Raw genomic sequence first — 13,239 nt, forward strand, 5'->3', positions numbered from 1 at the left:
CGATAAAGGGAGGAGAGAAGGAGGTCTTGTGAGGATCGGAGAGTGCGTGTGGGGGTGTATCGGGAAAGTAGTTCAGAGATGTAGGAGGGGACAGGTTGTGGACGGCCTTGTATGTATTTGTTAGTACTTTGAAGTGAATTCGCTGGGCAATGGGGAGCCAGTGAAGGGATTGGCAGAGGGGAGAGGCAGAGGAGTATATACAATGTGGCGTGCATCACGGAACCTGCACATAAGGGCTCATGCACACAAACGTATTTTCTTTCCGTGTCCGTTCCGTTTTTTGTGTGGACCGTATACGGAACCATTCATTTCAATGGGTCAGCAAAAAAAACGGAAGGTACTCTGTGTGCATTCCGTTTCCGTATGTCCGTATTTCTGTTCCGCAAAAAAATAGAACATGTCCTAATATTGTCCGCATTATGGACAAGGATAGCACTGTTCTATCAGGGGCCAGCTGCTCCGTTCCGCAAAATATGGAATGCACACAGACGTCATCCGTATTTTTTGCGGACCGCAAAATATATACGGTCGTGTGAACAAGCCCTAATACTGGGAATTTCGGCAGCTTTTTAAGTCCAAGTACATTTTGAATATTTATAACAGGGGTGGGAGAGAATAAATGCAGGAAAACCCCTTCATATTTCAGCCCGTTTTAACAGGACCTACTGAACGTCTATCAGACCTCAGAGGACCCGGCACATGTGGATTTAAGAGGTCCTATAGAGTAGACTTTTACCTGCCGGAGCCCTGTGCCCCATTGTGCTCGGCTACATGAAGCTTAGATGCTGATGGGATGTTGGGGCTGATAGTCGTCCATGATTTGGTCTGCACTGATCTGATGTTTGGGACTTTGCCCTTATTCTTGGGATGTTTCATTTTTCTCCTCAGAGACGGCAAATAACCAGAAGCTTCTGCTGGAGTACGAGAAGTACCAGGAGCTGCAGGTGAAATCCCAGCGGATGCAGGAGGAGGATGAGCGGCAGCTCCACGAACTGGAGGAGAGCAAGAGCCAGGCCTTGGAGGAACTGACCGAGCACTACGAGGCGAAGCTACACGAGAAGGCGGCTCAGCTTCAGCAGGTGAGGACCACTTACCGGAGACGGTGCCACATAGATCACTTACTGTACCACTTACCGGAGACGGTGCCACATAGACATCTCTGTTCATTAAAGGAGGTTTTCTATGATAAGCACAGGCTCCACATTAACATCTATCCGTCTGACGGAATCACCTCCAAGGTCTAGAACAAAGGGCTTTCTTGAACTGGAAGTTCCTGTGTTGTGATTTCTGGCGAGCACAGGATCAGTTCTAGTTCATAAAAAAGGTACTGGGTCCCCAAATGAAGGCCATTAAAGCAAACAACCAGTTGGTGAAAACATTCCTTTTCAGTCCTCTTTGGCAGTTTATAAAACTCCTGGTTGTAAACAACAGCGTTCTTATTCACCGACAGCAAGCAGAGAATTTGAAAATGTTGAGAAATTGCTGTAAAAAAAAATATTCAAAATTTGCAGCACTTACCGTATATATTGATTAAGCCTTAGGCAGATGAAACTAGGATAAGCCCCTGTATTACCAGCAGTCAGTGCCTATATGATACAGCTGGATTAAAGGCCCGGTCCAGGATCAGAACACCGACGTTCATTGTTTTACATGGGGCTGTTTATTTAGTAGTGACTGAGCTTCAGGCCATTCAAGTGATCTGGACTTCCTACTAAGTAGATGACATGCAGCTAGACGGACCCATGTAAACGATGACGAGGCTGAAGTGTTCGCACAAGCACCGTTGGCCCTTCAAACAGCCGATTGGCGAGGGTGCCGAGAGTAATGATTTTCTTCATACACGTGGCAGGGTTACTGAAAAGGAGAAAAGTGACCGCCGTCCAGTGTTCTGCCTGTGCTTGGAGTCGGAGAAGACATTGAGCTTCCCGCTAATGGACTCCAGGCTGTGGAATCGGAAAACGCTTTAATGTGCTGCCCTTTTTTCAGGCTCAGGATGAAGCTCGTCAGCAGCTGAGAGAATTAGAAGAAACCAAGAAGCAGATAGAAGAGGATGGAGACAGAGAGATCCAGGACATCAAGATAAAATACGAGCGGCGCCTGCGGGAGGAGAGGGAGATCTCCCTGCGGCTGAAGGGGGAGAGTGGAATCATGAGGAAAAAGGTAGAGCACGTATATACGGTGTATGGCGGTGAGTCGGACATCAGGAAGCACCAACCTATCTGCAAGAGGCTGGATGTTGGGGAAGGCTCTGATCTGTAAGCACATAGTGGCTTATTGCTTCCATATTGCAGACACTTTTACTCCTTGTCCAACAAAGTGGTGTGACTTAGAAGGGAAGGATGTGGCATTGTGGGAAAGGGCATGGCTGACAATGCGCCACAAAATGCACAATGTCACCTTAAACTAGACAGCCTAAAGGGTAATTATCCAGCCTCAGCTACTGAGAGAAATCTGGCGCAGTTTAATACTGTATTGTCGGTAGATTAGACACTTGTGCCAAATTTATGACACATTTGCTCAATTTTTATGGTGGTTTGCACCAGGCCCAGCAGTTTACTGGCGTTTTGTGGGCAGAGCTCCATTTATAGCCAGATTTATCATTGCAAGTTGTACACAAAAAGATGTAAAAAAATAAGGAGCAAGTGCACTCCACTCCCCTGGTGAGATACAACCTGAGCCTTTCTAACATAGGTATTTTGTGTATTTTGTAAGTGATGTGCAAGATTTTGTCAAATTGTTGCACAAACATCCTCTAGTCTAGATGAAATTATTTAGAAAAAGAAGCTACAGAAAAAAACATTTTATCTTTTATTGAAAACAGCCCCAAATCCTCTATCCATTTCAAACGTCTCTCGCACATATCCAAAAACTTTTTGTCCCGCATATAAGATAGTGAATCTCCTCCACCATCTCAGTATTGATCGTCTTCCACATCTCCCCCCTGTAGTTCAGCAGTCTGCAGAAAGACATTGAAGAGCGGGCGGCTGACATTGAGAGGATGAAGATGGAGGAGCAGAAGCTGAAGGGCGTTATCAAGTCTCTAGAAAAAGACATTCAGGGGCTGAAGAGAGAGATCCAAGAGCGGGATGAGACCATACAGGACAAGGTGAGCCCCGCTGACAGCTTGCTGCACATAAATAGCAGATTTGTCGACCCTTACTCTGCACTGACCAACGCGTTCAGTAGACTTTTAAAGAGTTGAGATATCTGCCATCTGTCAGGGAATAAAAACGTATTAGTGCGCGGCGTGCCTTGTCGCAATGCGCTGTGCATCTGTGTCAGGTGAACATGATCAGGATTGGTTTTCGGCCCCTGGACATAAATGAGATTGTCCCTATTCACTGACATCAGTCTTGAAAGTTATATATATATATTACAAAGTTCCCTAACTTTTTCATAATACAATAATTAAAGGGGTGTTTGTATCTTCGATACTGATGGCATATCGCTAGGTGCGGGTCACACCTCAGGGATCCACTTCTATCTCCAAGTGCAGGGTCAGCCGACGCGAGTGCACATCCACCCACCATTCTCCACTATGGGAGTCCTGAAAGTAGCTAAGCACTGGCTCGGCTGTTTCCTGCAGTCTCCTAATGGTGAATGGAGAGGTGGACGTTCCTGAGCGGCTTGCTCTCCATCCACCACTATGGAACTTCCAAAAACAGCCCAGTGCTAGCAGTCAATGGAGAGCAAGCTGTGCAAGCACGGTATGCTCTACCTCAGCCGTTAACCAGCTCTGTCCACTACACAATGGATGGAACTGTGCCGTTTTCACACCATCTGCTTAAAAACAGTTGATCTGCAGGAGTGCGCAGTGACGGACCCCGCTGGTCAGATATTGATGGTAATACATTCTGGGAATAAGCTTTAATTACATAAAGAAGGAAAATCCATTTAATAGAAGAATACCCCCAGCAGCTGACATGAGTTGTTGGTTTAGACTCACATAACTCTTCTGGCCACTGCAGTAATTTGCTTCATATAGAACAATGGCCGGCTTCTCCATAGTAGAACTTGTAGAGACACTTTCTTGTAGGGGGAACTTAAAGTGGCTCTGTAAAAAAAATAAATGCTGAGGACAGTGATATAGTTGAGTTCAGGAGGGCATGTACATACAGTGCTGCCCATAATTATTCATACCCCTGGGAAAATTTTAACTTAAAGTTACTTTTATTCAAGTAATTTTTTGACGGGAAATGACATAGGTGTCTCCCAAAAGATAATAAGACGATGTACAAGAGACATTATTGTGGAAAAAAACATTTCTCATCTTTTTTTTACATTTGAGCAAAAAGTGTCCAGTCCAAAATTATTCCTACCCTTCTGAATAATCAATAGAAAAGCCTTTATTGGCGTTTACAGCGATCAGACGCTTCCTATAATTGCAGACCAGCTTTTTGCAGGTCTCCACAGGTATTTTTGCCCATTCATCTTTAGTAATGAGCTCCAAATCTTTCCGGTCGGAGGGTCTTCTTGCCATCACCCTGATCTTTAGCTCCTTCCACAGATTCTCACTTGGATCCAAGTCTGGACTCTGGCTGGGCCACTCCAAAACCTTAATGTTGTTGTCTGCTAACCATTTCTTCACCACTTTTGCTGTGTTTTGGGTCATTGTCATGCTGAAATGTCCACTGGTGCCCTAGTTTCTCTGCAGACGGCCTGATGTTGTCGGTGAGAATCCTCATGTATCGCTCCTTTTTCATGGTGCCGTTTACTGTGATTAGGTTCCCTGGTCCATTGGCTGAAAAACACCCCCAAAGCATTAGGTTCCCACCACCATGTTTGACAGTGGGGATGGTGTTCTTTGGGTTGAAGGCTTCTCCTTTTTTACGCCAAATGAAGGAAACATCATTGTGACCAAACAATTCAATCTTGGTTTCATCTGACCATAACACAGAAGACCAGAAGTCTTCTTCTTTGACCAGATGAGCTTTTGCAAAGGCCAAGCGAGCTTTTGTGTGCCTTATCTGGAGAAGTGGCGTCCTCCTTGGTCTGCAGTGTGCAGTGTCCGTTGGATTGTCTGCCTTGAGACATTGCCACGAGCAGAGCCCAGATTCACCAGGATGGCCTTGGTGGTGATCCTTGGATTCTAACTGTCCTCCTGGCAGCACAGGGGTCACTTTTGGCTTCCGACCACGTCCTCTGAGATTTTCAACAGTGCGGAACATCTTGTATTTTTTGCTCAAATGTAAATAAAAGCTGAGAAATGTTTTTTTTTCCACAATAATGCCTCTTGTACATCGTTTTATTATCTTTTGGGAGACACCTATGTCATTTCCCGTCAAAAAATTACTTGCTGGTTGAATAAAAGTAAAAAATTTGCCAGGGGTATGAATAATTATGGGCAGCACTGTAAGTACCTGGTGCTCCTAGCATTAATTCATGTGCAGAAGATCATTATGTACCCAGCCAGCTGCAGTGAGGAGGGCTCGGGCGGACCCCTGGGCATCGGCCCATCAGGACATTTCCCGGTAGGGTCTGTGGCCAGTCCGACCCTGCTTCCTTAGGTTTCACATCCTGATGTCTGTGTCATTTGTGATCCAGGAAAAAAGAATCTACGATCTGAAGAAGAAGAACCAGGAACTGGAGAAATTCAAATTTGTTCTAGATTATAAAATCAAGGAACTGAAGAAGCAGATCGAGCCCCGAGAAAACGACATCAAAGAGATGAAGGAGCAGATCCAGGAGGTAACATGGCCGCCCTGGTCTCTGGCCCCAGATGACTGGATCCACGATTGCAGGTTTTGATGCAGTTTTAGGAGTGGAATATAAGAGAAGAGAACATCTGAAGGAAGGACGTCTGCTCTCTGTTACATCCACTCCTCTGTTTGGCTAAAAGAAAAAAAAAACTGCACCACAAACTGCGTATGTGAATCCAGCCATAGGCCTCCTTTACGCGCACTATAGTTTTAGTGTGTTTTTTTATTTACTCTATGGACTTGAAGCGTTTCATGGCACACTATGGAGTCCCCAGTGATCATCTGTAATATTTTAGGGAAAACTAGCTGCAATTGTTCCATTTCCCTGCGGCGCCTCCATAGGAGACATGAGCATTACACGTTTCACATTGAAATCAGTGGTGAGGCACTTTCTTAGTATTCACTCTCCACATTGAGTAATACATAAGGATCCAGAAGGGAGACTCGCCCCGGCCATTTTTTGCAACAGAATTTCCTGATTCTGTATATCAAAGTGGGTTTCTAAACCAGACAACCCCTTTAAACCAGGGTCAGCAAACTGGACAGTTGCCTAGCACCCTTGTTTAATGAAGGGTCCTATATGACTATATTATGTGGACTCTGAAAGTATATTTGGATTATGCATCTTATTTGTGCATTATCTGGTGGTGTTATGTGGGCTGAATATGGCACTATATGGCAGTTCGTTGTAGTCTGTCTGATACTGAGCAGGTCGTCTTTAATTTAGTTTTCTCCATAAACCATCCCATACCTGGCACTAGGGTTTGAGAGGGGTACTCAAATACTTGGGCATCCAGTGATTTGGTTGTGAGATGTGAATGAGCCTCTTAGAGGGGGTCAGATTTAGAATTTACTAATATGGGCCGCTCTCTTCTTTGTCCACCCTGCACTAATAGGGAAAGCAACCTCCGCCATATAATATCAGATTTCCATAGATTTACGGGTCACAGATCTCTTATGTTGTCAGATATTTCTGTATTCTAGATGGAGGCGGAACTGGAGCGTTTCCATAAGGAGAACACACAGCTGGATCTGAACATCACCGAACTGAAGCAGAAGCTGAAAGCCACCGAACGGGAGATGCAGAGGGAAAGGCAGAAGGTGAGGCCGAGAGCAAGACCCTGGGGGAAAGAGACCACATAGAGCAAGAGCCTGGGGGGTTGAGGGGACCACATAGAGGAAGGGGGTACCATATACAACAAGAGCCTGGGGGTTGAGGGGACCACATAGAGGAAGGGGGTACCATATACAACAAGAGCCTGGGGGGTTGAGGGGACCACATAGAGGAAGGGGGTACTATATACAACAAGAGCCTCGGGGGTTGAGGGGACCACATAGAGGAAGGGGGTACCATATACAACAAGAGCCTGGGGGGTTGAGGGGACCACATAGAGGAAGGGGGTACTATATACAACAAGAGCCTGGGGGTTGAGGGGACCACATAGAGGAAGGGGGTACCATATACAACAAGAGCCTGGGGGGTTGAGGGGACCACATAGAGGAAGGGGGTACCATATACAACAAGAGCCTGGGGGGTTGAGGGGACCACATAGAGGAAGGGGGTACTATATACAACAAGAGCCTGGGGGGTTGAGGGGACCACATAGAGGAAGGGGGTACTATATACAACAAGAGCCTGGGGGGTTGAGGGGACCACATAGAGGAAGGGGCTACTATATACAACAAGAGCCTGGGGGGTTGAGGGGACCACATAGAGGAAGGGGGTACCATATACAACAAGAGCCTGGGGGGTTGAGGGGACCACATAGAGGAAGGGGGTACCATATACAACAAGAGCCTGGGGGGTTGAGGGGACCACATAGAGGAAGGGGGTACTATATACAACAAGAGCCTGGGGGGTTGAGGGGACCACATAGAGGAAGGGGGTACCATATACAACAAGAGCCTGGGGGGTTCACTCAGAGCAGGAGTGGAGGGGATGACATAAAGCAAGAGCTGGGGAACCATACAGAGCAAGAGTCTGGAGATGACCATGCTAATCAAGAGTTGGGGGGGGGGGGGGGCAGACCACAAAGAGCAAGAGCCGGGGGGACCACTTGGAGCAGGAGTCAAGAGGTGGGGCCACATAGAGCAAGAGCCGGGGTGGAACGGGATTTCAGATCTCGTAGTTACATTATGTCTTTTACTTCATTCACACCCAAAGCTGCATACAGAATTTCAGAGGCTGCAGGACCTCACATCGCCTTACTGACAGTTTCCAGTTATGATGATGCTTCTTTAAACTCAGAATTCTGGTTTGCTCTTACTATAGAGCAGTGCATTGTGGGAGCACAGAAGACGTTACAGGAATCTCATGTATATGGGTTGTTGTGGTGGCATGCACAGGATTTCGGCATACCTCCATTCATATAAAGGGGGGCTCATAGGAAATTCTCCAGAAAATCATGCTCTGTGTGAGATCACATGACTATCAGCGGGGACGGAGCTAAACCACTATAATTTAACAATGGCCGCACGCAGAGGTTTTGGATGTAAATGGAGAACATGAAGAACTGCGAGGTGTTTGCAGGAGACCAGACTGTGCAGATGAAGCCCGGACCCCCATGCACTGATCTGTACATAACCCGGACACGAGGCGCTTAGATACGTTTCCACCATCATAATGCAGGTCTTTTCTCCATGTTCTAGTACATGTGCAGAACCCTGTCATTCAGGATTTAACCCTTTTCTCCCCACAGAAAGATTCTAGTTACCTGTACAGTGGACCCCCCGAGCGGCGCACATATAGCAGTGACTAGTGATGTATATGATGGTGGATGTTTTCTGCTATGATCTCTGGATCTTGTATCATCATGTGATGTGGATTCTGTCCGGTCCGCAGGTTCGGGATGTGGAAGCCGTGGTGAAACGCTTTAAAACTGATCTGCACAATTGTGTCGGATTTATCCAGGAGCCTAAAAAGCTGAAGGACAATATCCGGGAGCTGTACTCAAAATACGTGCAAGAGAGCGACGCGGTGAGTCCATAGATATATATCTCCTGTATGGAGGGCTGTATATACCTCCTGTATAGACGGCTGTATATACCTCCTGTATAGAGGGTTGTATATACCTTCTGTATAAAGGGCTGTATATACCTCCTGTATAGAGTGCTGTATATACCTCCTGTATAGAGGGTTGTATATACCTCCTGTATAGAGGGCTGTATATACCTCCTGTATAGAGGGCTGTATATACCTGCTGTATAGAGGGCTGTATATACCTCCTGTATAGAGGGCTGTATATACCTTCTGTATAGAGGGTTGTATATACCTCCTGTATAGAGGGCTGTATATACCCCCTGTATAGAAGGCTGTATATACCTTCTGTATAGCGGGTTGTATATACCTCCTGTATAGAGGGCTGTATATACCTCCTGTATAGAGGGCTGTATATACCTTCTGTATAGAGGGCTGTATATACCTTCTGTATAGAGGGCTGTATATATCTTCTGTATAGAGGGCTGTATATACCTCCTGTATAGAGGGCTGTATATACCTCCTGTATAGAGGGCTGTATATACCTTCTGTATAGAGGGCTGTATATATCTCCTGTATAGAGGGCTGTATATACCTCCTGTATAGAGGGCTGTATATACCTGCTGTATAGAGGGTTGTATATACCTCCTGTATAGAGGGCTGTATATACCTTCTGTATAGAGGGTTGTATATACCTCCTGTATAGAGGGCTGTATATACCCCCTGTATAGAAGGCTGTATATACCTTCTGTATAGAGGGCTGTATATACCTTCTGTATAGAGGGCTGTATATACCTTCTGTATAGAGGGCTGTATATACCTTCTGTATAGAGGGCTGTATATACCTTCTGTATAGAGGGCTGTATATACCTCCTGTATAGAGGGCTGTATATACCTTCTGTATAGAGGGCTGTATATACCTTCTGTATAGAGGGCTGTATATACCTTCTGTATAGAGGGCTGTATATACCTCCTGTATAGAGGGCTGTATATATCTCCTGTATAGAGGGCTGTATATACCTCCTGTATAGAGGGCTGTATATACCTGCTGTATAGAGGGCTGTATATACCTCCTGTATAGAGGGCTGTATATACCTTCTGTATAGAGGGTTGTATATACCTCCTGTATAGAGGGCTGTATATACCCCCTGTATAGAAGGCTGTATATACCTTCTGTATAGCGGGTTGTATATACCTCCTGTATAGAGGGCTGTATATACCTCCTGTATAGAGGGTTGTATATACCTTCTGTATAGAGGGCTGTATATACCTTCTGTATAGAGGGCTGTATATACCTTCTGTATAGAGGGCTGTATATACCTTCTGTATAGAGGGCTGTATATACCTTCTGTATAGAGGGCTGTATATACCTTCTGTATAGAGGGCTGTATATACCTTCTGTATAGAGGGCTGTATATATCTCCTGTATAGAGGGCTGTATATACCTTCTGTATAGAGGGCTGTATATATCTCCTGTATAGAGGGCTGTATATACCTCCTGTATAGAGGGCTGTATATACCTGCTGTATAGAGGGCTGTATATACCTCCTGTATAGGATTCAGAATATGGATCTGTATATATCACCTGCATAGGGCTCTATATATAATTGCCTGTACAGGGGTCTGTATATCATGTCATATATAAGGGTCTGTACTTAGGCGACTTTCACACTCGCGTTTGGTGCGGATCCGTCATGGATCTGCATAGACGGATCCGTTCAGATAATAGAACCGTCTGCATCCGTTCAGAACGGATCCGTTTGTATTATCTGTAACATAGCCAGGACGGATCCGTTTTCTATTGTGCCAGATTGTGTCATAGAAAACGGATCCGTCCCCATTGACTTACATTGTGTGTCAGAACGGATCTGTTTGGCTCAGTTTCGTCAGACGGACACCGAAACGCTGCAGGCGGCCTCCAGAGCGGAATGGAGACGGAACGGAGGCAAACTGATCCATTCTGAGCGGATCCTTTTCCATTCAGAATGCATTAGGGCAAAACTGATCCGATTTGGACACTTGTGAGAGGAGCCCTGAGCGGATCTCACAAACGGAAAGTCAAAACGCCCGTGTGAAAGTCGCCTTAGGTCTATTTATAATCCCAACCCTGACCTATTACACGGAGACGTCTACATTTACACCTATAGACAGTGTATTAGGCAGGTCTCTGGGTCACAGGTGTGCCAGGTGGCAGTGACCTATGGCGCTGGGCATCTCTGGTTGAGTTCCAGTCATTGTAACCTCTTCTTACCTCTCCGTCCTCTCAGGCAGAGATTGTGGGCATCGATGCGGACATCCAGCGGGAATACGCCCGGCAGCGGGAGCACTTGGAGCGCAGCCTGAGCACATTACAGAAGAAGCTGGTGAAGGACACTGAGATCCATCGCGCTGATAACGTGCGGGTCATGCAGGTAGATGCTGGGGGTTATTACCTCATACCTTTACTACTTACTGACTGGGTTCCATTATAAATTCAGCGCCTTCACTGTCCTCGCCCCTCGCCCTTCTCGCGGACTCCAGCTGCGCGTACACATTGCAGCCGCAGCTCAGCTGGATCACTTATCAGAATAGAGCACAATGTCACGCCTGCTCCGCTCTGAAGCGTCAGCCTTTGTCTCACACAGGAGAATGTAACATTGATTAAGGAAATTAATGAGTTACGTCGAGAGCTGAAGGTCAATCGTACAAAGGTCCACGACCTGGAGGTGGCACTTGGGGTAGAAAGGAAGAATCGGAAAAGTAGCCTGGCAGACTCCAAAGGTAATGATTCTCCTTTTCTTCCTGTTACTCTCATTTTCACACACAGCAAAACAGTGTAGTGCAACGGTGTGCGGTATGGCACAGCAGAGTGCAGTATGGCACAGCAGAGTGCGGCATGGCACAGCAGAGTGCGGCATGGCACAGCAGAGTGCGGCATGGCACAGCAGAGTGCGGCATGGCACAGCAGAGTGCGGCATGGCACAGCAGAGTGCGGCATGGCACAGCAGAGTGCGGCATGGCACAGCAGAGTGCGGCATGGCACAGCAGAGTGCGGCATGGCACAGCAGAAGAGTGCGGTACAGCCGAGTGCAGTGTGGTACAGCAGAAGAGTGCAGTACAGCCGAGTGCAGTATGGTACAGCCGAGTGCATTGTGGTACAGCCGAGTGCGGTATGGCATGAGAGTGCAGTGTAGCGCAGAGCAACTGCATTAATGGAGCTCAGCCAGGATTTGGGGGGTACTATCTCTCCTTAGGTAGAGAACGCCTTAATCAGTGTGAGGAGACTTATAGGCCATTCATGCTCCTCTGGAATTCTGGGAAGAAAGGGATGCAAATGAGCTCTTAACAAGCTCCGCCTCTGATGCCACCAGACGTAAGGCAGCTATCCTATAATGTAATGTTCTTGTCTGCAGATGAGATGCTGGCTTATTCATTATCCAAGTCATGTCTCAAGGCCTAGTTAAAGGGTCGAACATTGACTTATAGGACAGCTGCCTTACATCTGGTGGCATCAGAGGCGGAGCTTGTGAATAGAATATAGGACATGATGCATGAAAAGAACTGGGAATGTAGCTTTGGATGTGACTGAAGTATAAGACACAATAAAACGTCCTAACTGTAAATACTGCAGTGAGTGTGACTGGAGTATAGGACATGATGTAAGAGGAGAATTGAGAATGCAGTTTAGGGAGTGAATGGACCAAATGAGACATACCTCAGTCACATCCAGAGCTGCATTCACGGTTCTGATGTTTTATTATGTCTTATACTGCAGTCACATCCAAAACCTCATTCACAGTTCTGATGTTAAACCATTTCCTATAATCTATTCACGACCAGGACGGCATTCACAATCCTGATGTTACATCACGTCTTATAGCACAGTTGCATCCAGAACTCTGAAGGCTGCTCTGGATGTGAATAGAGTATAGGACATGATATAACCACAGAACTGTGAATGCTGCTCTGGATGTGACTCTGGTATGAGTTCAGATCTGACAACAGAACAGTGATTGCAGCTCTTGATGTGACTTGAGTTTGACAGGACAAGCGCCATGTTGTTTGATGCCATATTGCACTGTGCTCTCTGTGACAGGGTCTTCCATTGGCGGTCCGCAATCCTCAGGGCTGCTGCGGCTGAACATCGAGGAAGAAACAGCAAGAATCATTGAAATGCAGAAGCTGGAGATCAAACGGTTACGGGACCTGCTTCAATCACAGGATATGACGACGGGGATCAGACCGCCCTCTGTGGGGAGGTTACCGTCACTTACCGCCTGATCATCCAGAACCGTATTAGAACGCCAATAAACAATCTCACGTCAGTCGTAGTCTAATATGTCTGTCCATATAACTGTCCACAACCGCACATGTGACATCATACGTTCATTGACATGTTTTCTGAAGTGGCCCTAAGCTATGGGGGCCACCTTCATATTTGCTAATGTAGAAAGTCTGATAATCCAGCGTACAGTATATGAGGGAGAAGTCCTATAGGGCTGGCTGCCTTCAGCTGCCACTAGGGGGAGCTCACTGCATATGGGGGGAGCTCAGTGATACTGTAAATGTCCAAGCGCCCCCTAC

General features: G+C 46.5%; 1 protein-coding gene across 1 annotated transcript in view; it reads left to right on the forward strand.

Annotated features, from left to right (window-relative positions):
* Nucleotides 1-13,161, forward strand: part of CFAP57 (cilia and flagella associated protein 57) — a 28,411-nt gene extending 15,250 nt beyond the window's left edge. The window contains 9 exon segments of the mRNA XM_040407835.1: nucleotides 889-1,079; nucleotides 1,987-2,160; nucleotides 2,948-3,106; nucleotides 5,545-5,688; nucleotides 6,684-6,800; nucleotides 8,542-8,676; nucleotides 10,944-11,087; nucleotides 11,301-11,436; nucleotides 12,752-13,161. Coding sequence (XP_040263769.1) covers nucleotides 889-1,079; nucleotides 1,987-2,160; nucleotides 2,948-3,106; nucleotides 5,545-5,688; nucleotides 6,684-6,800; nucleotides 8,542-8,676; nucleotides 10,944-11,087; nucleotides 11,301-11,436; nucleotides 12,752-12,936 — 1,385 coding nt within the window. The 3' untranslated portion in view covers nucleotides 12,937-13,161.
* Nucleotides 13,162-13,239: the final 78 nt, after the last annotated feature.

Source organism: Bufo bufo, chromosome 9 (genome assembly GCF_905171765.1).
Source record: "Bufo bufo chromosome 9, aBufBuf1.1, whole genome shotgun sequence".
In the NCBI taxonomy this organism is placed as follows: domain Eukaryota; kingdom Metazoa; phylum Chordata; class Amphibia; order Anura; family Bufonidae; genus Bufo; species Bufo bufo.